At 37.9% G+C, this 27,898-nt stretch overlaps 1 protein-coding gene across 1 annotated transcript; it reads left to right on the top strand.

Annotated features, from left to right (window-relative positions):
* Window positions 1-1,611: 1,611 nt before the first annotated feature.
* On the top strand, window positions 1,612-27,898 carry ARMC1 (armadillo repeat containing 1). Its single transcript, XM_016198885.2, has 7 exons — window positions 1,612-1,793; window positions 5,405-5,625; window positions 11,148-11,239; window positions 20,157-20,346; window positions 23,371-23,487; window positions 23,570-23,644; window positions 24,674-27,898. The coding sequence occupies exons 2-7, from the start codon at window positions 5,443-5,445 to the stop codon at window positions 24,863-24,865; spliced, it is 849 nt and encodes a 282-aa protein (XP_016054371.1). The 5' UTR covers window positions 1,612-1,793; window positions 5,405-5,442; the 3' UTR covers window positions 24,866-27,898.

Here is a 27,898-nt window from a genome sequence, read left to right as displayed (position 1 = left end):
AATGTGATCACATTTAATTTTAGATTGTGAACTTCTAAAAGACAAAGACTCTATTGAACATATATTCTGGACAGTGCCACAAACCTAAGTCATCAGTTACTTGTTGGGAAAATCCCATATGTGTTTTCTCTTTCTAATGTACAAATTAACCTTAACAAAAATAGCAAGTTTACTTTCCTGGGTTAATGAGTTGTTTTTAATAATAATACCAAATGAAATTTCATGTACTCAATCAAGTGGGATTTGTTTCACCTTATTGTACGCTTTGAACTTATACTTTTTACAGCTTTCTACACTTACCATTTACTTCTCGGGATGATTGTTAACAAATGGGGCTGGTGTTTCTACCATGGGACATTATGCATCATCTCTTTTTTTCTCTGTATTTTAGACTCAGTGTTCACTTCACTCCCTCTTGTGACTTTGGGAAACAGAAACCATGTCTGACTTGTTTTTGCTATAGGTCAAATAGTGAGAAAGACACCCTTTCTACTCTACTCCTGTTTACTTTGTTGTTGTTCATCCTCATGTGGGGATATTTTTTCTATTGCTTTTTCAGAGAGAGTGGAAGGGAGGGAGAGGGACGGGAAGAAAGAGGGAGGTGGGGGAGAGAGAGGGAAACATAGATTCGAGAGAGACGCAGCCACTGGCTGCCTCCCTCTCCCGGGGGTGAGGGAACCCGCAACCCAAGTACTTGCCCTTGACCGGGAATCCAACTGGAGACTCCTTGGCGCATGGGCCTCTGCTCTAATCACTGAGTCACACCCGCAAGGGCCTATTTACTTTTTGAGTTTATCAGAAGGAGGTGAAGGATAATCAAGAATTAGGGAAGGTGCCCAGACGGAGTGGCTCAGCGGTTGAGCGACAACCTATGAACCAGGAGTCAAGGTGCCCCAGTCAGGGCACTTGCTCGGGTTGCAGGCTCGATCCCCAGTAGGAGGCGCGCAGGCAGCCGACCAATGACTCTCTCATGGTTGATATTTCTCTCTCTCCCTTCCTCTTTCTGAAATCAACAAAAGCATATTAAAAAAAAAAAAAAATTAGGGAAGGTAAGTAAATTTGAGCGAAAGTTAACGTTTGGTTTTTAAATTCACTTACAGAGGAATCAAAGGACTTCGCGCTGCTAAGACAGTGGACATTAGCAAGAAATGAACGAAGTCCAATGCCTAACATAGTGCTAGTGTTTTTGGAAAATCTCAGATAAATTTTAAATATTATGAATTAAAACTCACAAAAGCGAATGAAACATTATGAAACTGCTTTATTAGAACTAAAAGAGTTGCCGGAGAAAATCAACAACAAACACGTTCAGTTTGAATTTCTGAGCGCAGGAGCAGAGAAACGCCACCGCTGGAAGGCTGGGAATTGTAGTCGGAAAACTCGAAGATGTCTCAGCCGGAATCGAGATTAGTGGACGGAGAGGCGTTTAGTCCAATCCAGGTTCCTGGTTCTCATTGGACCCTTCCTTTCAGCACTGAGTGCATTTCCCTTGGTCACCAATGAACGCTTTAGTACAAGAAAGTCTTCGCGGATTGGACGTCTTCTCTTCGCGTTGCAAGGGTATCAGCCAATCAGAGGCCAGCACCGACGGAGGTTTCAGGGTCATGGGGGAGAGCCTGTAGAACCTTTTTCCGCTGGCGCCCTCGCTCTTTGACTCCTAGATAAAGTCCCCTGCCTCGGAGGCCGCGGCTGCGAACGGAGGGACCGGCTCCACGCCTCTGGGTCCCTCTACCTCACCCCTTGGCGTTGCCCTGATGGTGCAGCAGGCTCCGGACTCCTGAAGCTTTGGAGCGGTAGGTAGGGTCCGGGGCGGCGGACAAAGCGGCGGGGCAGGGAAGGCCGCGGAGAGCGGACCCAGCACCGAGTCGGCGAAGGGGCTCGGGCCGGGGCGCTCGCTCTGCCTGCTGCTTGTCAGCACCCAGCAGTGCGCCCTCTGGGCCCAGGAAAGCGCCCCGCTCCCATGCGTCCTGCGAGAATGTTGGGTTTATTCACTTCCTCTCCGTCCCCCGCACGTCCGATGTTTACAAACCCCACCATTACTGATAGGTGTCACCTCACTTCCTCTCTGCAGGTGGTTCTTGAGTAACTTTCTTTTAGTTTTGTGCACCTGCATGACTGCACTAAGAGCAGAATGACATGGTTACGTTTGGCTTCATTCAGGAGAGACCAGTGTTCACATCTTTGTATTTTGAAAACCGTTCTTGAGAGGATTCGTGCTGTTAGCAACTCCTTTCGAGGTAGTGTACGGATATGCGAGGGCGGAGCAGGGCATACCCCCGGACCCGGAGGAATAGAAGTCCCCACAGGATCAAGTATTGTTATTGTTTACTATTTGCCAGTACTCTTATATCATCTTAAGTTTTAATTTTCTTTGAATCGGACAGGATTTTTTGGTGAGGAAACTGAGGCTGGAAGGAGACTCAACTTCTCAAAGAGTTACTCTTAGTTGCTAGTAAGGAGAAAACCAGATCTGATCTCAGTGCTTATGTTATCTTTCAAAAACTCGCTTAACTGACTGTATGCGAGCTTAATAATTCTTTGAGTCGAATCATAAATCTTGGCTGAAAGAAACAAAATGAGACACCTGCTCAGTTCCAGGTGTCTCACATCTATCACCTCACTCCTAGCGTCTCACTAGCATAGCCCTCCCCTGGAAGCTTGTTGGAAATACCGAATTTCAGGTCTCACCCTACCTACTAAAACAGAATCTACTTTTTGACAAGATCTCTTAGGTGATCAGAGTGCTTGTTAAAGTGTGGGGAGTATCCATTGTCTTACAATGATTTGTCCAAATTGAACCAAACCAAAGAGAATATAAAAGGTTATGTAGTATATACATTTGTGTTCTAATAAGACTGGAATTAAAAAGACAGAGAAAGTTTTTTTGTTTGTTTGGTTTTTACATTTTTTTCATTTGCTAGTGATACGATGTTTAAAAAGTTAAATATGTCTGTATTGGCAATTTTAGCTTTGCATCCAAAAATCTTAAACTATACACAAATATTTAGTAATTCAAAACTAGCTTGTAAGACATCAGGTGCTGGTCTTAAAAAAAAAAGCTGAGACAAAAGAAATGTTAAGCGCTACTGCTGACAGTTAAATAAAATTTCAAGAACTTTCTGTTTACTCATACACAATCTGTGCACAGATCTCCCCACACAATTTTGTTCCATTGATTAAGAGATTCCAAACAGTTTCTTTGGAAGAAGGGGGTAGATTTCCTATTACTGGTGGCTTTTCCAGGCTGTTAATTTGGTTATTTGGTAAAAAACAACAACCCTGAAGCCTAGTTCCAAATTCACTTACTCTCATGTTGCTCAGTAATTAAAGAAAGTGTCCTGTAGAGTTATAGTGTTCAGGGTTTTATTCAGGTGTTCATAGCCATGTTAAAAAGACATGGCGTTTATAGACCAACACAAAGTTTTTAATACTTTTTTTTTTTTTTTAATTGATTTCAGAGAGAGGGAGAAAGAGAGAAACATAAATGATGAGAGAGTCACTGATCGGCTGCTTCCTGGAGGCCCCCTACTGGGGATCCAGCCCGAAACCTGGGCATGTGCCCTGACCAGGAATCCATATGACCTCCTGGTTCATGGGTTGACATTCAACCACTGAGGAGCCACACTGGCTGGACAGACCAACATAAAGTTTTAATGGTTCTTATTTTCACCAGGAATCACCTGATGTGCTTATTAAAATAAGTCTTGGGCCCTACCTCCAAGGATTCTTTTTAGGCTTGGGGTTGGACCTTGGAATCTTTATTTTAATTATAATTCCAGTTTATTCTCTTGTAGGCTATCCAGGTCCACACCTTGGCATTAGTATTCTAAGTGAAAAATGCAACTGGAAAGCAAGCTTATTTTTTTTTTGAACCTAATGCAGTACTCATTATAAAAGAAGGGAAGAGAAAAGAAGGTGTTTTTTCCCCCCTTACATTATGGTTCATTGGTTGCTATAAAATTGCTCAGTTCAATGAATTTAAAAGGTGATTTAAAAACTTTTTGAGGTCTGCCAAATTTGGGAATAAGAGAGGGTAGGAGAGAATGAATGCCAAAATACATTTTTTTAAAACTATATTGTATTAATTTCACAGAGAGAGGAAGGGAGAGGGAGAGAGAGAAACATCAATGTGAGAGCAAAGCATCAATGGCTGCCTTCTTCACACTCCTTACCAGGGATTGAGTCTGCAGCCCGGGCATGCGCCCTGACAGAATCAAACCGTCAACCCCTTGGTGCACAGAATGACACCCAACCCACCGAGCCACACCGGCTACAAAATATCTTTAATAGCCTTTCTAGAGTTATAATTTTGTCTCCAACACCCTCCCCCAGTTAGCAATGTTATTGAAATTAGCATTAAACTTATTAATTTGTGGAAAGTATTTATACTTTTATATTCTTCCTAATAAGCAGTATGTATTGTATAACTTGATTAATTGAAGTTATTTTTAACTTTCTGCTTATATGAAGATTATTTTGAAGTATTTTGTTTCTTTGGCTTTTGTATGTTTAGCGTGTTACATTTTCTAAAATGTCCTGTTCACTTTTATGGAATTGTATGGGAATTTAAAAGAATTGGAATGAAAGTGGAAGGACCACTGAATTTAAAAGAATTGTATGGGAAGTGGAAAGACTGCTGATCAGTTTAGGAGCTAGTAAATAAGATTTTAGCCCAGTTCTATACTATACTAACTTTCGTCCCCTGTGGCAAATTATTTAACTTCTCTATGGCTGTTTACTTATCTGTCAAGTGAATCAACCAAATTCTGTTTCATTCTTCTGAACATGGTACACTCAGAGATGGACAGGTGTGCTTAGATTTAGTTCACATTCACTGTGACCTCTCAAACTCCACTGGCCTAAGGCCCAGCAAGAGACACCCTTCTTGGTTTCTTTGTTCACAACCTTCTTTGACTCTTTCCTTTTTCCTAGTGGATTTTATCTTTGTAGACTCACTTTGCTGGGTTTTGTTCATAGATGAATAAGAAAAAAAGCTGTCAGCTAGCTGCTTTTCCCTGAGGTGGGACTTAGGCTCCAGAAATGTTCTGAAGAAAAAAGCACTGGCAGTGCTACAGTTTGACAAGTATAGCGAAGGTCACAGCTTGAACTGTAAAGATCTTGTTTATTGTGGTGCGTTAGTGTTAAAATATGTATTGCTGAAAGGAATTTATTGGAATATTGAAGATGACATATGTTCTTTAAACATTGTGCACACATAAATAACGATTCTTTTTTAGTCAGCTGCTTATGTTCATTTTACTTAAACTTTGGAATTGCCAGTTCTTTTTTGTGATTTAGATTCATCTGTTTCTTTCTAAAGGTGTTGTAATCCTGATTGTTTAACAAATGCCATAATATCCTTCAGCAGCTTAGAACTAATTTTGCAAACTCTTTCTTTCTACAGAATTTAAGAAGATTTTGTTCATGTGTGTGGAGTAGAAGATGAATTCCTCCTCCTCCACCATGAATGAAGAACCTGATGCCCTATCGGTAGTTAACCAGCTACGGGATCTGGCGGCAGATCCATTAAATAGAAGAGCCATTGTCCAGGATCAGGGATGTCTGCCTGGCCTTATTTTATTTATGGACCATCCCAACCCCCCTGTTGTCCACTCGGCTTTGCTCGTAAGTTGCCTTTAGTAATTTCAGTCTTCAGTGTTGTAATTTTGCAATTAAGGAGAATTTGAAGAAGTGTTAGATGACATGCTAATAAGTTAATAGTAAGTCTGTATTTCTGTATATGCAAATATATATGCATGTGACTAGTCCTCTGACAGAAATGGCAGCGTGCTACATGCATTCATTTTGTCATATCAGTACAGATGGACACTCAAAAAGGCACTTAATTGTTTTGTTTTTATTTTGTAAAAGTTTTATTAAGATCTAAATCACACCATACAGTTCACCTATTTACTGTGTACAATTCAGTGGTTTTTAGTATATTCCGCAGAGTTGTGCAACCATCACCACAATCAATTTTAGAACATTTTACCTCCTCAGAAAGAAACTCTACTCCTTACCTATTCCCCAGATGTACTAAAGTATTTACAAATGAAATTATATGTTCTCTGAGATTTGCTATAGAATACTTCAATGTGGTTTACCAGCAGGGGAGGTAGATGAAACAAGATTGCCAAGTGGTTGATAATTATTGAATCTGAATGATGGATACATGGAGGTCACTCTCTCTACTTTTGTGCCTTCTAAAACTTCCATAACAAAAGGTTTAAAAGAAAGTTAATGTAGAAAATTTAAAAATCGTTGTCCTTAAGGACCTATGAGAAATTCCCATTTAGTCTAATTTTACAAGTTCATACAGAAAAATACTTTTGAAAATCATACGACATAAGACAGATTTCCTATTTTAGTTCCAAAGAATGAAGTTTAACAGACATTGATGTAAATGAACAGTGGCAATAAACAGGGAAGTTTCATGGTCCCTAGTTTTGGTCCCTTTTCAGTACAAATTGCAGTGAAGATGAGAAGAGAGAGAGTGCTGGTCTTTAGACAGGGACTTGGGAGGAATTAAAAAAAGAGAGAGACTAGACTTGAACCTGTTTAAATTCAGAAGGCAAGGGGTTGCCACAGTGGGAGAAGTCTGAGGAAAAGGCCCTCATAGTTCTTACATACAACGGAAGAGGTTGCTGAGAGTGGTGAGATTGTTTGCAAGTGTGGAGGGGCTGATTAGTTTGGTAACCCTGAATTGATATGATGCTCAAGGCCTGTGGAACTCCTTTTCACCCCTCTTCAGGTCTACTATAGGCTCTGAGAGAGTCAGCTAGTTGGATTTGTTCGGGGTTGATTCTTCATCCTGTAAGTTGGACAGGACGACCAAGCGAGGGAGTGGAGGATTTTGGCAAGAGTGGTTGAAATGATAGACTGTGGCCGCCAGGCTGAATAGGAAGGGAAGTCAAGTCAGACGGACAGGGCTAAGGGAGAGGTAGCGGGACCAGTAGAGGTGAAGTTTACTAAAGAGGTTGAAGAGTATGTGTGGTGTTTGTATAATTTCATTTTATCCTCACTGTTGGCTTACTGGCTTTACCCTTTTTTTATTTTAATTTTTGTGTGTGGTGCTTCTAGGTTTACAACATGCATCTTTAACTTACCACTTAGTCTGCCTTTAAGTAAATCATGCACGTCATGTATAATGTTAGAAGCATACAGCAGTATGTTTCCATTTCCTCCATCCATCCTTTGTGCTATTTTTTGTCATACTCTTTACTTCTACATATGTTAAAAACTCTACAGTATTTTTTTGCTTCAAACAGTTATCTTTTAAAGAGATTAACATTTTAAAAATCAAATGTACTTTATACTTATCTTCTTACTTAACTATTTCTGGTATCATTCAGTCTTTCATATCTCTTCACATTTCTGCTGGTGTCCTTTTTATTCTGCCCGAAGAACTTCAACACTTTCTGTATTGCAGGTTTGCTGTAGGTGTACTTTTTCTACAGGACTTTATATTTTATTTTATTTTATTTTATTATTTTATTTTATATTTTACTTTATTATTTTATTTTATTTTATTATTTTATTATTATTTTATTTTTTAATCCTTGCCTGAAGATATTTTTTCTATTGCTTTTCAGAGAGAGTGAGGGAGAGAGGGAGGGAGAAACATTGATGTGAGAGAGACATACTGATTGGTTGCCTCACACATACCTTCCTACTGGGGCAGGGATTGAGCCTGTAACTGAGGTATGTGCGCTTGGCTGGAATTGAACCTGGGACCCTTCAGTCCGAGAGCTGATGTTCTGACCACTTAGCAAAACTGGCTAGAGCTCTCCAGGACTTTAAAAGATGTTTCTTGTCTGGTCCATATGATTTCTAATAAGATTCCCGTAATTTTTAACCTTTGTTCCATTCTATATAATGCCTTTTTCTGGCTTCTGTGAGTTTGTCATTGGTTTTCAGCAAATGATTATGATGTGCTTGAAATCAATGGTTTTCTTTTGCTTGGAATTTGTTGAGCTTCTTGGGCCTATGGGTTTATAATTTTCATAAATTTTGGAAAATTGTCATTATTTTTTCAACTTTTTTCTGACTCCTTCCTCTAACTCTTCTGGAACTTCACTTAAATGTGTGTTAGATTTTTCGTGTTGTCCCACAGGTCACTGTTGCACTGCTTCTCTTTTATTTAAGTCTTTTTTCCCCCCTCTGAATACTTCATTTTGTATAGTTTCCATTGCTACATTTTAAATTTCACTGATCTTTTTTTCTGTAGCGTCTAAATTGCTGTTAATCCTATCCAGTGTGCTTTTCATTTCAGATAGTATGTTTTTGTCTTCTAGAAGTTACATTTGGGTCTTTTAAATATCTGCCGTTTTTTCCTCACCATGCTCATGTGTTCCTACTCACCCTTGAGCATATATGGAACATATTTGTAATACCTATTATGTTTTCTAGTTTTCTCTTATTTTCTAATTCCATCTCTGTCATATGCAAGTCTGTTTTTATTTTTCCTTTGGTTATGGGTCATATTTTCTGGCTTTTCATGCCTGATAATTTTTTTTTTTTTTTTTTTTAATTCTCACCTGAGCATAGGTTTTTATTGATTTTAGAGAGAGAGGAAGGTGGGGGAGAGAAACATTGATGTGAGAGAGGAACATCGATCAGTTGCCTCCTATACACGCCCCGACCATGGATCGAACCCTCATCTGGGCATCAAACCCACAACCTTTTTAGTATATGGGACAATGCTTCAACCAGCTGAGCCACCCAGCCAAGGCTATACCTGGTAATTTTTAATCAGATGTCAGACATTGCAAATTTTATGGTTTTGGGTTTGGGGGTTTTTTTGGTATCCCTATAAATGTTCTTGTACTTTGTTCTGGGTTGTAGTTAAGTTACTTGGAATGAATTTGATCTCTTTAAGGCTCGCTTTGAAGCTTTGTAGAGTCTAAAGCAGCCTGTATTCTATGATATCACCACTACTAAGGGGAGGCTCTTCTGAGAATTTCCTGATTCCTCAATACATGTGAGGTCTTTTCACGTCTGGCTGGTGGTATCACAAACTCTTCCCAGCTAGAGCGAGCTTCAGGCATTGTTTTCCCTACTTTCTGGTGATCATTTACCCCCAAGCATGTGCAAGCCAGTATTGGACCAAAGATTCTTGGAGGTCCCCTCAAAAGATCTCTTGAGTGAGTGCCTGTGCTGTGGAGATCCCTCCTCTCTGTTATTCTGTTTTGCAAATTCTATCCCCCTGGAGTGTTTTCTGACACCAGTCCTCTGATCCTCTGTGGACACCAGCTGGGTATTCAACAATCCAGTTCAGTTCTGACACTAACTACCTGGAGTTGTTAAACTCCCCAGGTTTAAGGCTCAATCCCACAAGATGGCCCTCCCTTCAAAGGCCAGTTGCAAGTATCAGGTCACCCATATTTTTAACTGAGCAACTATAAATTGGATGTTACAATGACCCCTTCCTCAGGTTTGATAATTTTATAGAATGGCTCACAGAACTCAGGAAATTTATGTTTATTTATGTTCATTAGTTTATTATAAAGGATACACATGAACAGGTACATAGGGGAAGGTCTGGAAGGGTCCTGAGCACAGGAACTCTGTCCCTGTGGAGTTGGAGTACACCACCCTCCTGGCAGGTGGATGTAGTCACCAGTTCAGAAACTCTGAATTTCTGTGTCCAGGAGTTTTTGTTCTCTTCCTTAGTGACAACAAGGCACTCCTGCCACCCAGAAAATTCCAAATGTTTTGGGAGCTTTGTGCTAGGAATCAGAGACCAAATATTTGTTTATTATTATATTGCACCACCCCAACTGCCCCAACTCTGATCTCTGACCCCCTAACTCAGTAAGGCCAGTGGGCTCCATTTGGGTTCCCCCTGCCTGTGCTACATCCTGAAAACTGCCTCCAAAGCAGTAAGATGGGGCAATTGTGGGGCCCACTTTGTCTTTTTTTTTTTTTTAATTTGTTTTTACTGATTTCACAGAGAGGATGGGAGAGGGAAAGAGAAATAGAAACATCAGTGATGAGAGAGAGTCATTGATCAGCTGTTTCCTGCAGGCCCCCCACTAGGGATCAAGCCTCCTGGTCTACAGGTCCCACACTGGGGATCCAGTGAGAAACTGGCATGTTCCCTGACTGGGAATTGAACTGTGACCTCCCGGTTCATAGGTTGAATGCCAGACACTGAGCCACGCCAGCCTAGCTTGTCATTTCTCTTCACTCAGAGATTACAATTCTATGCTGCCTCTTGTCCTAGCTATTAGTTTTTTATGGAGGGACAGCAGTTCCCATGGCTCTTAATCCTTTATGGACTGAAGTGAAAAATCAAGGTATGAGAAGTTGCAGAAAGGATAGGAGATTGTAGTCAGAGAGGTTGTTGAATTTGTGGTTCCTTGATGGTATTGTTTTCAGTAAAGACTGGGCACTTTGGAAATGGAGTGTAGAGGACCAGTAGAAAATGTGAAGGTCAGTAGACTGAGATGGCAGAGTTTTGGATGGTGTAATTCACAGAAGTATTATCTTGAAAATCACGTACCAAAGTCTGGTGAATGATGAGAGACTATGGGGTATGTACAACAGCTAATGAAATCCCTAAAGAATAGGCATGTGAAGGAAATACTCGCAAAATGTACTTTAAATTTTAAGAGGAAAGCACCCTAGTAAAATTGAACTCAGAAAGTAGAAATTTGTGAGGTGAGTTCATCTTTTGTTTTTCAGTAAAAGACATTTTGAAGGTGAATTGTAAAACTAGAAGCAGTTGATGCCATAAAGGTGGTTGTATGATTTGTCCCCCTCAGCAGTTTATTCTAATTCATATGTGAAAAGGATCTGGGGAAATGATGGCTATAGGGACTTTCCCTGAAATTAATAAATGTAATATAGTTCCTTGTATCCTTGACAAGATGAAGTGGTGAAAATAAAACTAGAACAACCTAATTTTGACTTTGCAGATGAGTTAGGAACCTTCATTTCAAAGAGCAGAATCAGCTACTTCAGCTCAAAGGATCATTTCTCCCGGAGGGGACTGCTCTGATGATCACATTTTAAAAAGAGTTTCTAAACACTTCAAAAACAATTGATTCTAAAAACAAAAACCTGTTTTCTCTTGCAGTAAGTTAGTGGGTTTAAATTTGAATAGTCTGGACATGTGAATTAATGTATTACTGTTTCTGCTGTAGGCTCTTCGATACTTGGCAGAATGCCGTGCTAACAGAGAAAAGATGAAGGGAGAACTGGGTATGATGCTAAGCTTGCAAAATGTTATACAGAAGTAAGTACATTACTGTTTCCCAATGCAGTAGAAATGTGGCTCTTGTTAAATGTGTACTGATTGTTAATATATAATTTTACTGAAGTTTTTATTCTAATACAGGTTATATGTCCAAAAATACTCTGATGGTCAATATTCTTATTCTTCTTAAATATATGTTTTAATAATAGTCCTTATGAAAATGTTCAAATTTTATTTTAAAATGTTGATAAACCTTGTACTTACGAGTATTTTAAAAAAAAAGATACTCTTACCTTGTGTAAACTTTTATAAAGTAAAGTGAATTGTTAGTAGAGCAACACAGGTGACTAATCACATTTGAAAATATGTAGTGTTCTAGTGTAGTACAAAATTCTTTTGTTAACTTCATCCCAATCTTACTGAAAAGAGCCTTTATCAGTATCCTGGCAAAAAAGGGCTTTTGGTGATATTTTCCTGAGTATCATTGAGAGGACTCTCAGAGACATAGAACTATTTAATTTGCATTTTAGCTGATGGGTGGTTTTTAATTGTACCTCTCATCTTACTAAGATTTTCATATCCATTGTTTTATTTTGTTATTTACAACTTTTTAAGGTAGGTAGGTTTGACAGATAATAGTTTCATGGGTGAGGAAAATACTGAGAGGCTGTTACTTTATCTGTGGTCCTTCAGCTGTGTTGCCTCTGGGGATGTCTGGTTTACTCCTTTCTTAGGCCTTGCTGATTTCTTTGTAGAGGCTAGAAATTGAAGATTCAGTGTTTTGATATTTCTACTCTGTCTGGAAGGAAAAAGGTAAGCTTTCTGAGGCTTTATCTTAGTTTATTCTGTATCTTATATAAGAGATTACTGCCTTTAAAACTATAATAAGTAATTACTTAATTTGATTTTAAAAAACTTATCTTGCTGATTCTTTGGCTTGAGTGGTCACAGAAGTCCTGTAATTGCCAAATACAAGTTATATCAGTGAAGAATCATCTAAACTCACCTCCAAGGCAGTGTTTTGTTTGTTTTTTTCTTAGTGTTCTTGGCTTCTGGATAAATTTTATTTTATTAATCTCAGTTTTTAGAGATTACTTAAATATTTGTTTTCATGGGGTTACCTGCCTGATAGACTGATTCTTTGGTGGTTTGATCTTTGCTAATGACAAAATGAAGACTGAAGTCTTCCTTTTTATTCAGGTGATTGGTTAGGAATTAACAAAATAATGACTGCTATCAACTGCATTAATATTGCCTGTGGTTTGAGGTCAATTCCATTAGTAAAAATTTGGATTCCAGTTCTGACTTGAGACAAATAATTTTTTTGCCCATGAGTTTCTTTATAAGCCTGAAGTAACAGCTGCAGAGTAATTGAGAATCCAACAAGATAGTATCTGTAGAAATGCTTAGTAAATTCTAAAGTGTGTAAAATACAAGGTAGTGTTATTTTTGTTCCTAGTATGCTTTAATGCCATGTAGTTAACTATTTTTAAAATTGATTTTAGAGAGAGGAAAGGAGAAAGAGAGAGAGAGAAACGTCAGTGTAAGAGAGACACAGCGATTAGTTGTCTCCTCCACGCACCCCTTAGGGCTGGGGATCGAGCATGCAACCAAGGTACATGCCCTTGGCCGGAATCGGACCCAGGACCCTTCTATCTGTAGACTGATGCTGTAACCACTGAGCAATCGGCTAGGGTTAGATTTGTTTTCTTTGATGTGGCTGTTCCATGACAGCCAGCAAGTCAGGATGGGATTCCTACAGGATCTCTCTGTAAGTGTACTGAATTAGGGGGAGATTTAGCTGTGATTCTCTGGAACTATGCAACTAAGGAAGTATAACAAAGATCTTCCTATATCCCAGAAAGAGCCACAGAACAAAGGAAATCTGTTGTGAAGGGATACTGCTTTGGAGAGAAACTTTCCATTTGGCAGTGATCAAAGTGGAACCAAAAAGCAGAAGTAGGTAGGGAGAGTAGAGGTTATTCTTCATGTGGGAAGAAGAGAAGAATATTTTGTAAAATAGGGAAAATTCTGCGTACTAAAATTTTCACCCTTTAATCACCGTATTATGTTTAGCTACAGAATGTTGCTGAGATTTTTAACGTGTTATTCAACAGCAGGTTTTACTTGCGTTGAGGTCAAATTGGGGCTTACAGATCAACAGTTGGATTCACTACAAAGTCACTCTTGCTTTCAGTTCTTTAATTGTGAAGAGAACTTGAAGTTCTCTGTCACTCATGCTAAATCTAGCATTATGTCCTAATTTTAATGTCTTCCATAAGTAAAGTCTTGTCATTAGAGATTAGAACCATTTTACATTTTATTTTTAGTCTGGATCCCTATGTGAAGAGAATTTTCAAAATGCCAACTTAGGAGAACATCTGAACCCAGTTTAAGACATTTGTTAATTGGTACTTCAGGAGTAATACTTCTGACAAAAGATGCATTTTATAAAAGTGCTTGGAATAACTAACATGAAATATACTATAAACAAAAACCCCTTTAATAAAATGTGGCATCACAACTTTAAAATATCTTATTTCATCTGGAGAACTTCCTAAAATTCTAGATTTTGAAACAGTGCCGTAATATATGGTGGTCTAGTCTTGTTAAAATCTTGGATGAAAAGTGTGTGCTTTCGTTTCTTTATGCCTCTTTTCTGTGTCTTTTTTTTTCTTTTTCTTAAGTATGTATATATTGATTTCAGAGAGAGGAAGGAAGAGGGGGAGAGAGAAAGAGAGAAACATCAGTGATGAGACAGTCATTGATCGGCTGCCTCCTGTACTCCCCCTACTGGAGATTGAGCCGGCATCGCCAGGCACATGCCCTGACCGGGAATCAAACCACGATCTCCTAGACCATAGGTCAGTGCTCAACCGCTGAGCCATGCCAGCTGGGCTGTTCTTTTACTTTTTAGAATGTCATTTTAGGCCCTGGCCAGGTATCTGAGCGGTTAGAGCATCCTTCCTGAACTCCAAGGTTTTGGGTTCGATCCCCAATCAGGGCACATATGGGAATCAAGAAATGAACACACGGATAGGTGGAACAACAAATCAGTGTTTCTCTTTCTCGTGCTCTCCCTCTCTCTCTCTCAAGTCAATGAATAAATTAAAAAAATATTATAGGTATGCAGTATGTGTAAAAACTAAAAAATACAAAAAAGGAAGAAAACCCATAATGCCATTTATCTTTTCATTTACATATATGATAACAGACTTACAGAAAAGTTGTAAAAGCAGTACAACTATACCTAAATACCCTATGTCTAGATTCTCTAAATTTTAACATCTTAACATTTGCTTTACCATTGAACTTTATCATTCTCTTTCCATACATGATATTATTTAGTACATATATATTCATGATTTATATATATATTTATTGTGAAGTGTGTCTTTTAGGATTAAAAAAAGTGCCCTTTGTCATGTTTACTGCTTGGATTTGGGGCTGGAATTCTTTATCAGCATGCAACCCCTGTTCTCATTGTTTCTACATTTGCCCATTCCTTTATTTCTGAATCACTTTGTTTTAACTGTGTCTTGCTTTGTGAGCCAAATTGAAAATCCTTTTCTTTCAGTTGGTGAGCTAAGTCCATTTTCATTTATTGACTGATGTATTTCATTTTAACTAATTTTTGTTGTACTTACCATGTATATTATGTTAAACTAGTTGTGTTTCTCTGCATGATGTTTTCTTTTATTTTGAAAATTCCTTCTGGTACTTAGATTTGTCCTATTATGATAGTGGTTGCCTTTGTACTTTTAAAAAATGTTCTCAGCCCTAGCTGATTTTGCTCAGTGGTTAGAGCATCGGCTCTCGTACTCAAGGGTCACAGCTAAGAGCATGTTACCTCTGTTGCAGTCTCAATCCCTGGCCCTGGCCCTGGCCCTGGCTGGGGCACATGCAGGACAACCTGTCTCACATCGATGTTTCCCTCTCTCTTTCCCCCCTCCCCTTCCATTCTCTCTGAAAAGCAATGGAAAAATATCCTCAGGTGAGGATTAAAAAAAATGTTCTCAGTTGACTTGTTTTCTTAAACTTCCACTGTCTTGTTGGTTTTTAATGGTAATCTTTTGACTCCCACCTATTATGTGTTCCATAGTCACTGAGCTTTTCTACTTTCCTCTTTTCCTCTCCCTTCTCCTTTCTTTTTAAAAGTTGCATTACTTCTACTTTGTCAGAACATTTATATATTCTTTCATTCTCTTTTCCACCTTTGTTTTAAAGTTAGATGTACAGTTAAATATTTAAAATGTTCATCATCTGTCCTTTGGCTCATATTCTCCCTGTCATTTATTGGTTGGTCGAAGCTCATTGTCTATGAGATTGCTCAAGGAAGGCTCAAATCTTCCTTGGGTTCCTTCATATTTAAAACTCTTTTCAGTAACCTTGATACTTAAAGGATAACTAGACTGGATCTTTGGCTTGCCTTTTGTTTTCTTGAGATTCTTGAAAATGATGTTTCATTTTGCCTTGATTTTTATGTTGTTTTGAGAAGTCTAATGTCAACCTATCATATAAAAGATAATAGTAGTATAGTAAGTCCTCTTTTAATATCCATGTATAACCAATTTTACCTTAGGCTAATTGATAAAAATGAGTTAAGTTCCTGTGGCATGTCATCAACGTTATAACAAAACAATATTGAATGAAACAATGTTTGAGGGATAGCTGTAGTTTACTTAATATATCTGGAACACTCTTCCATATAACCATTTTACTGAAACATCATTCTAAATGGCTGCAGTTACGTTTCACGTTCTTTGTAGTTTTCTTCAGCGTCTATTTTTGTAATTATTTAGTACAGAGGCTGGCAAATTTTTTTCTGTAAAAAGGCAGATAGTAAATATTTTTGGCTTTGCTAGACAATCTCTGTTGCAACTACAGTACTCAGTTCTGCCCTTGTAGGTCAAAGCAGCTATAGATAATATATGTAAATTAATAGGCTTTGGCTCAGGGATCATCGTTTCCATGCCTTGGACTTCATTGTTACCTAAACAGAGCTGTTTAGAACACTTCTCTTTTAAATACATCTTTATTGATTTTAAAGGGAGAGGAAGGGGGAGAGAGAGAGAGAGAGAGAAAGAGAGAAAGAGAAACATCAGTGGTGAGAGAGTCATTGATTAGCTCCTCCTGCACGATCCCACTGGGGATCGAGCCCAAAACCTGGGCACGTTCCCTGACCAGGAATTGAACCTCGATCTCCTGGCTCCTGGGTTGATGCTCAACCACTGAGCCATGCCCGGTTGGGCTTAGAACAGTTTTTAAGATAGGATTGTTTTGTGTTAAAAGATGAGGGATGATTTTCTGGGTTGCATAAATGTTAACAAGAAGACTTTTTCTTAGCAAATAACAGGAAAAAAATGCAAAGCCAATTCCTAAAGGAAACATTGTGGAGTTTTAAAAAAGATGATGGTAAGTTTCTAACAGTAAAATAACATGTATATTCATTGCTTTCATTGTTACAGGAAAGGGGGATGGGCTCGGAGTGGGTCTACCGTGGGCTGGTAGTATGTGGATTCTTGACTTCATGCAGGGAAGATGTCACAACAGAAGTCCAGGTGATTTTGAGAGTATGTTTATTAAAGCTAGGGACAGTGAAACAAGGAAGGACCTGGGATAGAAGAAGCAACAGGAGAGAGACTAGGCAGGGCTGCTTTGGCTCTCTAGAAAGGTTATGGGAAAGAACTGAGTCAAGGTGGGGCTGTTCTCAGCCCACTGGAAAGTCGGAGAAAAGGGGGCCTTGGAGACATGTTCAAGGGGTTATTCTGAGACGAGCTAAGTCTTGTGGGGACCCTTAAAGTTTAGGAGAAAGAAAGTCCACTTGAAAAGGAGATTTGAGTGGGGGTGCCCTAAGGAGGGCTCACACTGGTTCTTTTGTCTTGAGGGGTTTTATCTGCTTTCTAAAGATGGGGATTTTAGGGGAGATCTCAATAGAATATTCATTAGCTTTTCCAGGTGTATCCTTTCAGGGTTGTGGTCTCCACTGATTGGTCAGTACTGGGGCAGGGGGTCATTAGTCATTGCAGCTGTTCCTGGTGTCGCCTGCCTGTTTTTGCTGCTTTTCTGGGCCTGGAGCAGATATACAACTGAAACCTAGGGAGAAACATCAGGGGAGGGTCCTATGACCAGGGATATGCCAGGGGAGGAAAGGCCGTCCTGCGGGTGAGGTGGCACCAGTTTTGCCCATTCCTAGGCACTCTTGACTTTCCGGCCTGGTGACCTTCTATATTTGGCTGTAAATTGGTCGGCCAGTTTGTTCAGCTGTCTATCTCAGTTTCCCCATTCCACTTGTCAAGGAATTTTCCTAGGTGCTTACTATCCTGCCTCTTCATGAAGTATATGGAAGTCTTAACTGGCCTTTATGGACAATATAAAATGTTATTAGCAGCATCTAGGATTAGACTGAATTGCTGTTTATGACAATAAGGAAATACTATATTCAGAATGAAAATTATTTTTGCTATATAATAAAGATCAAAGTTCACCTTTTACTTGTGTTTTATGAATAACATTTTGAACTTTTTCAATATAGATAACTAATTAGGAAAAGTGGTGAGGAGTCAGTATACTTCATTATGGAATAGTAAATTACTGAGAGCAAAATTACAATTACTAGATGAAGGAGCCTTTCAAGATAGTCTTTTTTTCTGATGTCAGATTTTAAAGACTGAACTAAATCCAGGTCATTAATCAGCTCTCAATTTTCACCTGCCTAGGAAGATTAGGGCAATTAATACTTATTTAATTATACATTCTCTCTAACATTTATGGCCAAATGTACCATATAACTCTAGACTTTTTCTGCTTGAATGTTTTGAATCATAGTATTTGAACAATAATTTTGGCTTATTAAAAAAAGACTAAGATAGCTTTTGAACCTGAAAGTACTCTTGGATTATTTTTGTTTTTTTGGCTTTAAAAGCATATTTTTAAACTAGGGAAATAATTATTTATAATTGATTTGTTGATTAGCAAGATGCATTGATATTTGTGATACTTCATGTAGTAAGTAGGTCAAGAAGTAACTTGGTTTGTAATTCATTTTGCTTACATGATTTTGTTAATTTCTTTTTGCCTAAGAAAAAATTTTCCTTTTAAGGGAGTTATGGGTCTATAAATAGAGATATTCCAACTGTTTCATAGAAATGGTAGCAATACAATTGAGTCCTGTGAGTATACCAGAAGAACATACTTGAAATAACAATTAGACCATCATGTTGATTTGATTATGTTATCCTTTAAAATCTTTTGGTTTTGAGTAGCTAGAAATTGAAAATCTTCAAAAGGAATGTTATTACTATATGAAAATGATGAAACTTTGGAACTGTGGAGTAAGGAAGTTAATAATGGTGGTGGTAGGAGTATTTATTTCATTTATCTATTTTTGCTAATCATCTTAAGTGCTTTGTTTACCTAAGTAGGCATAGCTTGTGTAACTCTATAGATGAAGTATATTTTTGTGTAAATCTTCGGCTTTTAAATTTAAAGTTAGTGTGAGTAGTCTGTAGCTGTACGGACAATCATGAATGCACACGTCTCACCTTTGCAAATTGTTTTTATTAACAAATGGCCATTTCTCCCCTCTGTTGCTACTAATATGGAATCCACTAGAACGGGCTTGTGATAGAATTAAGCCCTCAAGCCTAAGGACTCCATTAGATATACAGATTATCTTCTCTCCCATGAATCTGGAATGGTTCTAGTTCTATACCATCCTTGGGAGAATTGGGAAAATAGTTACTCAGGTAGTTTTTTCCTCTTAAATTCATGAGTGCCTCTAGCCAGTGTCCTCATACACTTTACAACTTGTGGTTGGCAGTATTTAAAATATCTCAGAACTGCAGTGACCTTTTCAATAAACTGTAAAACAGCCAACAGAAAGGTGCTGAGACATCTCCTAAAAAAATAGTCTTTTTCATAGCTTCCTGAAATACAGAGCCAAAATCATTCAAAGCAATTGATCTCTGTGGTCAGCAGTGGCTCAAAAAGCACCTGGTATAATAAATTGAGGGCCCAGAAAATTGCCAGGTTGCACTCCTGGAATTGAAGGTCTTTATAGCTAGAATGTGTCTTTTTAGTTAGAAATTGAAGTATTTCTGCTCATTCAATAAACAAATGGATTGCAAAAAAGTTCATTAGGCTTTGTGGAAGGTACAGAGAGAATACACCCCTATTCTTGAAGAGAAAGAAATGGAAAATTAAAATCAATAGTAAAGTATATACAGTACTTGGAATGCAGAGGGATGAATGGCATGTTGGGGTGGGGAGGCTTCATAAAGAAGATGGTGGTTGAGCTGAGCCTTCAAGTGCTCAATAGCCACATGTGAGTGGACAGTGCTGGTACAGAATATTTCTTCAGTGTAGAAAGTGCTGTTGGACAGCATGGCACAAGTGTTTATGTGAGGAGCTATACAGGATTTAAAAGTTTAAGAATGAAAACTTTTGTCTGAATTGTGGTTTTATGATACATACTCTGTGAAAGATATGTAAAAATGCAAATTAAGAAACAATCAGTTTGGATTTACTAAGAAGTCTCTATTGAGGTAACTTTAATATGAATGATCTAATTTGTTTTCTCCTGTTGTATTTTCTTGAAGGTCAGGTTACTTTCAAATTGCGAGTTGAATGTTAGTGTTAATCCAGGGACTTGTTATAGCTTGATCTTTTTAGTTGATTTCCTACTTAATTAATGATTTCAATTAAGTGTGCTTTTATACCACTGTAGTGATGATGAGTTTTGAATCTCAATGAACCATGGGTTTAAAATGAAATGAGAAGACTTTGTTATAGATTAGACGCTTTTTCTACATTACAGATGACTCTAGGATTCACTGGTATTTTAAATTGAACAAGCCAGAATGAAGAAAACAAGGCTTTTCAAACTTGAGGAATAAAATTACAGAATCAGTAGAAGTGATTATACTGATTTATAACTTATCTGTTTCTTTTTAAGGACTACAACTCCAGGAGAAACAAAGCTTCTGGCCTCTGAAATCTATGACATTCTTCAAGCTTCCAATATGGCAGATAGTGATAGTTTCAATGAAATGAATTCACGTCGAAGGAAAGCTCAGTTTTTTCTGGGAACTACAAACAAACGTGCCAAAACAGTGGTTTTACATATAGATGGTCTTGATGATACGGTAAGACTTTTATAAACACATGGTTCATAAGATGAGAAAGAGAAATCACGTTAACGAAATAGTTTCCTCAGTGTCACCTGCTAACAATCTTTAAGAAGTCCCAATATTAGTATTTTATACTGATAAAGGGGAGCATTTTGTGCTAAAGGGGTTAATCAGAGGACATAACAATTTTAAATATTTATGCCTTAACACTAGAACTTCAAAATACATGAAGCAAAAACTGACAAGTGCAAAGAGAAACAGACAAATCTACAGTTAGAGCTAAAGATATGAGAACCACTCAGTTAATAGAACAACTATACAGAAAATCAGTAAGGGCATAGAAGACTCAACACTAATAACCAACTTAACCTAATTGGTATTTATAGAATACCCCTCCCAACAGCAAGATAATAATCATTCTTTTCAAGTGCACATGGAATATTTGCCAAGATTGCCCCATTTTTCCCTCCCTCCCTCCCTCCCTCCCTCCCTCCCTCCCTCCCTCCCTCCCTCCCTCCCTCCCTCCCTCCCTCCCTCCCTCCCTCCCTCCCTCCCTCCCTCCCTCCTTTTGTTGACTTAGGGTTTATTTTTATATCTTCAACTGTCACAGTCTAGCTTCAATTATTATTACAATAGTTCTTCCTTGTCTGCAGGGTATAAGTTCCAAGACCCCCAGTGGGTGCCTGAAACCATGGATAGTCCCGAACCCTATATATGCTGTGTTTTTTCCTATATATCCATGCACACCTTTTCACTTATAGGAAGCACTTTATGGCTTATCTTTGGCATATCTGAATTGCCAGCCTCATTACTCTTGGGCTTTGGGGCCATTATTGAGTAAAATAAATGTTACTTCAACACAAGCACTGTGATACTGGGTGACATTTGATCTGATAACCAAGAGGACTACTAAGTAACTAATAGGCAGGTAACATTTACAGCATGGAAACGCTGGACAAAGGGATGAATTATTTGTGTGTGTGGGGATAGGATGGCATGAAATTTCATTACACTACCCAGAATGGTGTGCAATTTAAAACTTATGGATTGTTTATTTCTGGAGTTTTCCATTTAATATTTCTGAATCACAGTTGACTGAGGGTAACTGAAACCACAGAAAGCAAAATTGAGGATAAGTAGGGGCTACTCTACATCACTTCACGCATAGTATAAGACATAACACTATACTTTAATTTCCCTTAGCTCAGCCTTTGCGCTATTGCTATGTTTTCTTCCTGCATATGCTATGAGTCCCAGAATACATTGTTATTACATTAAATCTATATTTTTAAATTTTTAAAAAATTTTTAAAAATTTATTGATTTGTGAGAAAGAGAGAAACATCAATTTGTTGTTCCACTTATTTATGCATTCCCTGGTTGATTCTTTGTGCCCTGACCAGGGATTGAACCTGCAAACTTGGTGTATGGAGACCACGCTCTAACCAACTGAGCCACCTGGCCAGAGCAAAATTTTTTTAAATTTTTAACTGTAAAATATACATAGCATAAACTTTACCATTTTAACCATTTTTAAGTGTAGAGTTCAATGGTACTAAATACATTCATAATGTTCTGCAACCATTGTCACCATGCATCTGTGTACGTGTACAACCTTTTGTCTTGTAAAAAGAAACAGTGCTCTTGATGAGCCCCTGCAGGTCTGTGCACTGCCATGTGCCACCATATCCCAGGCCCTTGCCTGAGGAGTACTGAAATGTAGTAGGGAGTAGTGAAAAAATGGTTTAAACAGGGAGATAGAAAGGATATGAGTTGTTTTGAAGGAAGTGGGGATAAGTGTGAAGACTGATTTTATTTAATAGAAGAGAAGAACGAATTGCGTAAGTTGAAGGAAGTGCATCTTAGGGTGTGATCCAGAGACTTGGGGTCAATTGCAGATTTCTGTCCCCTCAGAAGTACTGAATCAGAACCTGGTCTCAATACAGAAACAGGAAAATTGAGATATGTGGGCTGGAGGTGGAGGGAGGGATGAGGGGAAACTAGTTACTGTTTAATCCATCTCTTTGGATCTTGTTTTGAGATGACTACTTGATACCTAAGTGGATGTAGCAGTAGACAAATGAAAATAAAATCATGCTGGAATATGTCTGTGTTTCTCTGTGTGAAAGTGATGAGAATAGTCCACTGAGGGGCAAAGTAGAAAGAAAATCCCTTAGTTTTAGACATTGGACCTTGGAGGTAAGACGAGACGAGTTGGAATAATCAGTGCTGTAAGTAGAAGACCAGGGTAGTGTATTATTAGGAGTCAAAGAAGCATTGAAAGGTGTATGTTACATTGTGCTGTCAGAGGAAAATGAGAACCAAGAAGAGGATATTGATAGCCCTTGAGACCGCAGTGGGTACCCATTGAGAATGCCATTAATGAAGAATGTGGTGATATTTATAAATACCAAGTGCTTTAAAAAACAGTGAGTCAAACACTGAATGCTCACTGATTCTAACTTTAATTTATTAGAATTTATCCCTAGAGATTTTTAAGCAACACAGCAGGGGTAGCAAACCTTTTCTTTAAAGGGCCATATAGGAAATATTTTAGTTTTTTCAGGGCATGTGGTCTCTGTTATAACTACTAACTGTGCTGTAGAATGAAACTAGCTCAGACATTATGTAAACACATGGGTGTAGCTGCATTCCAGTAAAACTTGATTTAGAAAGAAAACTGGCGGACTCTAGTTTGCCCACCCTTGAGTGAGAGGAACCTCTGCTTTTCAGCACTTTTTGCCTTAAGATTTAAATTAACATTGGCTAACTTCTTGTTAAAATTATCAAAACTAAATATTAGTAATGAGCTTGAAAAAATCTAGCAGGGAATACAATTCTGTTGGTCTTGTAAAATTTAATAAACTTGACTAAGCACCACCCTCCCTGTGCCCTCACATCTGAGATGGTAGAACTGAAATAGGGACATTTGTTCCCCATGGTGCCCACCCTCCCATTTGTAACGACTAGTGGTTTCAGTTGATTTATTCCCTTTTATTATTTTGTCAATTTTAGTAACAGTTTGCTTTTACTTTTTCAGTCTCGGAGAAATCTATGTGAAGAGGCTTTGTTAAAAATTAAAGGCGTTATTAGCTTTACTTTTCAAATGGCTGTTCAAAGATGTGTGGTGCGAATCCGTTCAGATTTGAAAGCAGAGGTTAGTATTTTAAATACTGATATGCTCGAGTTTCCAGGTAACAAATCTGAGTTCAAGTTTGTCCCTTTTTATCCTGGCCTAGGCTTTGGCATCCGCGATAGCATCGACCAAGGTGATGAAGGCTCAGCAAGTTGTGAAAAGTGAAAGTGGAGAAGAGGTAAAAGCTTTATATAGTTTTTTTATACCTAACTGCGACTCTAGGTTGTTCTTTACGGCCAGCAGATTGCCACTGGTTTTAGACTAATAGTTGCCAAGTATATAGGAATGGGGTTGGGCCAGAATATCTCAATGTTTCTTGGATAGCAGTTAACTCTTTTTAGAAATTTAGAAAGATCTTTTGTGGATTTCAGTCTCTTTTTATATATGTTATATTTTGTGAATTTCAGACCCTTCTTTCAGTGGAGAAGTCTTGCTGATATACGGAAATAAAGGAGATGTGGTTTCTGTGATTGGTCTTTAAATACTTTCTAACCTTAATTAGTCTTACCAATCCAAAAAGTAAAACTGCAGTCCCCCTCTTAGGCAAATACACATAGTGAAAACCTTTGCCTGTTGTTGCTCTTTCCACCAGCTTTGTGATAGGGAAATGAATCTACATGGCTTCGGCTTGTTTGAGTTGCCATAAAAAGGAGGGTCATTGGCTCTCCAGAGGCCCACCCAGTGGCCAGATGCTTGCTTTTATCTTCTTTATTTATTTTTAAATTTTTAGAAATTTGTTTTTAATTATAGTTGACATACAGTACTATATTTGTGTCAGGTGTACAACACAGCGATTGGACATTTATATACTTTACAAAGTGCTATCCACAGGAAGTCTAAGAACTGTCACCATACACAGTTGTGATATTATTGATCTCTTCCCTGTGCTATACATTACCTCCCCATGACTTACTTTGTAACTGGAAGTTTGCACTTATTAATCTCCTTCCCCTTTTCTGCCTTACCCTGTCATCTTGAAGTAGACAGAGGTTGAACATTTATTCTTGTAATTCTGCCTTTCTGTGCTTACACAATGCTCAGAAAATGGGTTTACCTTTATGTAGGAGGGACATTTTCAAAGGAATACAGCCCCTGAAAATAAATACTGTGGTGATTAAAATGAGGAGAAAGTTGTCCTTTCACTTCTGACACACATCTATCAATTACATTGGTTTTGCACTAACTGTTCACACGTTCTCTGTGTCAGATGCTGGTCCCATTCCAGGATATGGCTGTGGAAGTAGAACAGAACACAGAGCTGCCTGACTACCTTCCTGAGGATGAGAGCCCCACCAAAGAGCAGGACAAAGCAGTGTCAAGGGTCGGCTCCCACCCAGAGGGTGGGGCTAGCTGGCTGAGCACAGCCGCAAACTTTTTATCCAGGTCGTTTTACTGGTGACTTCAATTTGGGGTGCAAGGACTGTGTGAATGAACAAGGGGCCAGTTTTCCATTGTCATGGTGAACTGTCAAGTGCAATTTGCAATAAGTTATCATGAAAAGTTTTTAGATTACATGATTGCGTATGCTGCGTTTTACATTTTATCGGACATTTTGCCCCACTAAGTGTTAAAAAGGACAGAGGCTACAGGGGGAGTTGCTTTGTTTATGAAGGTATTTTGGTTTTGTTTTCCTTTGTTTAATTGCCTCATTTTTTAAAAAACATGGGTCCACAGTTAAACCAAACATATGTGCAGCTTTACATTTTATTTTACACGAAGCACTTGATAGGAAAACTCATTTTCCCCTCCGGCCTCGGGACCTATCTGAAGAGAAGTTTTCTTAGCTCAAGTTGTGCATGAATTACGGAATGTTTTCCTCTGCTTTTCTTCATGAAAGATACTTGCTTTGGTACTCTACTGAGAGTTGGAAGTATTTCTCATTGTTCCCCTTTTGTGCCTTTTTTAATTTTGCCAACCATGTTTATAGAAAGGTCATTACTAATGACATTTTGTGAATTAAAATATATTCATTTGAATGTAGCAGTCCCCTAAAAATACAATTCTACAAAAACATTGCAATCTTATTTGTTGTCATTTTAATACAATTAATACACAATCATTTGAGAGAGGGAAACATGTATGTCAGCAAAGTGCTGTGGAGACTGAATGTGACCAAATGTAGTTTGACTGCTGTTCTGTTTGGTTTATATCAGCTCTTGAGAGTTATAGCCACCATAATATTGGGAGCAACTGTTAGTGGTCTCTAGGCCTTATTTTGTGATTACACACTATCTCCTGTGAGAAAAAAAAATAGTAAAGAACTGACAAACTTGGAAAAGAAAACAAAAATTGGATGCCTGTAATACCGTATACCATTTGGTAGAGTCTAACCTTAACACATCAATTGCTTGGCAGGTGGCTATTCAGTAGGTGTTTCCTTGTATTGCCTTTTGTGAATTTATTATGAATTTGCAGTCGAATTGAATGGAAAAAGTACTCAAATTAATGCTTATAAAGAAATAGAGCCAGCATTGGTCTACTTAATTTTGTGTTTCATGTCCAGCCAGAAAAAAAAAAACTTCAGTGAAGGTAAGATAAATAAATATAAATATATATACATATATATTTTTTGTAGATAAGAGCTAATTACATATATGTAATGCTTTATTGCATTTCTGAAATATTTGGCAACTAAAATTTTCCTTTTGGAATTCCAACTAAATCCAGATAAGTTTTAATGCCAATACGATTAAAAACTAATAGGAAGAAATTGAAATTCTTTTTCATCTACATGTAGAGCTGCTATTTTATTACTTGGAGAATGTGAAGTGAAAATTGGACCCTGGAGGGTTTTCTTGCATTTTCATTACTTCTCTTTTAGAGATAATGAAAAGCATCCAGTGTTACTGGAGAAAAATTATTGTAAAATGCTTCACCAACAAGAATCTGGAACATTGTGACCTTCTGGAGGGAGGGGTATTGAGGGTGTTGAGAATGATAGTTTTCAGGTGTCTGGGCTCTGAGTTGGGTGACTCGCACAAATGAAAATATAAGCATTCAGGGCGTGTATTGCTTTAAATGCATAATACAGCTTGCTGCCAGAACCAGATGTGTTGAAAAAAGAAAACAAAACCACCTCCTTTCTATAGCCATTAAAACAAAGTTTACTGTTCTGTTTTAACAAGTTTGTGTTTTATTTTGCATTGCCACACATCTGCTATTTAAAAAACTACATCCCTTTGGTAGCAATGGTTCAATACAAGTAGGTATTACAGCTTGGTGTTCATGTGTTCTAATTCTAAGTGTTCTTTTGTTTCCAGGTCTTATAGAGCAGTTAAGGCAACTGTAATGGCATTTTTTGAAATATATTGTAAAATAATAAAAGGTAACATAATTAAAATTGAATGGATATTGCATTTCTGTGAAATAAGCATGATTGAGTACTCTTAAAAAGCCTGTTTGTATTCACACTGCCTGGCACCTTCTCCTAGCTCCCTGCAGGTGCATTACCCGACTAATTCCCATGCACCTTCCATTCATCTTCTTCCCAGCACCACACCTGCCTCCTCCTGGCTTTGGATCAGTTGTCTCTTTACATATACTCATCATAGCATTTATCACATTAGATTGAAATTATATTTACCAGTGTTTCTCCCCTACTTAGCTCTTTGAGAACCAAGAGCGTATATAACTGTACCTGGCTAGTAGCAAGCACTCGGATATTTTTTTAAGAGACTGAATGAATAATTTGTTTTTAATCACTAAAAATAAATAGAAGATACTAATTAAAATGGGCACACAGGAAAATGTCAGATTGTACTATTTTGGGGGGAGGGGGCATGTTTATTTCTGATTTATTCACTTTATTGTTTTTTTCATTTGTCATTTAGTTTTTATATTTTAAAAAGTGGCAGAGGATCATAATACTTGCTCCACTGAATGAAGTTAAGATTAACTTATACTATCCTGATTCTTATAGAATTGTTACAGGAGAATATTTTATATATATAGTGGTGGTTTCGGTTTTCTATTTTATAACTTACCAGCTACTTAATCTTAGGTAATAATTTAACCTCTAAGGTTTTTCTTCATTAGTAAAATGGAGATAACCCCTCTGCTTCATGGGTCATTTTTAGAATCCAGTGGGATCATCATGAATAATTTGAAAACTAAAAATTTACAAGTGTAAGATGGAATTATTGTTACTGGAAGTTTGACATGATTCTCTTCTTGTCCTTAATTCTCAAGTGAGACACTGTACCTTTCTAATTGCACTTTATCTGACTGCTCATCTTTCTATATCCAGTCAGAGGGACTGTTTTTTGAGGCTTAGTTCTCAGCTATTTGATTTTTATCTAAATGTCCCTTATAGAAGTCATCTGCTGTCAGGATTTCAGTTAGCTTTCAGTATGTAACTTCTAAATCTCCATTGTACTGTTGCCATCTTTGATGGCTCCCTTTCCTTTGCTGTGTCAAATGTAAACTGTGAGTT

This window comes from Miniopterus natalensis, chromosome 16 (genome assembly GCF_054644295.1).
Source record: "Miniopterus natalensis isolate mMinNat1 chromosome 16, mMinNat1.hap1, whole genome shotgun sequence".
Taxonomy (NCBI): Eukaryota; Metazoa; Chordata; class Mammalia; order Chiroptera; family Miniopteridae; genus Miniopterus; species Miniopterus natalensis.
The sequence above is the reverse complement of the archived record's forward strand: the minus strand, read 5'-3'. Positions and strand labels throughout refer to the sequence as shown.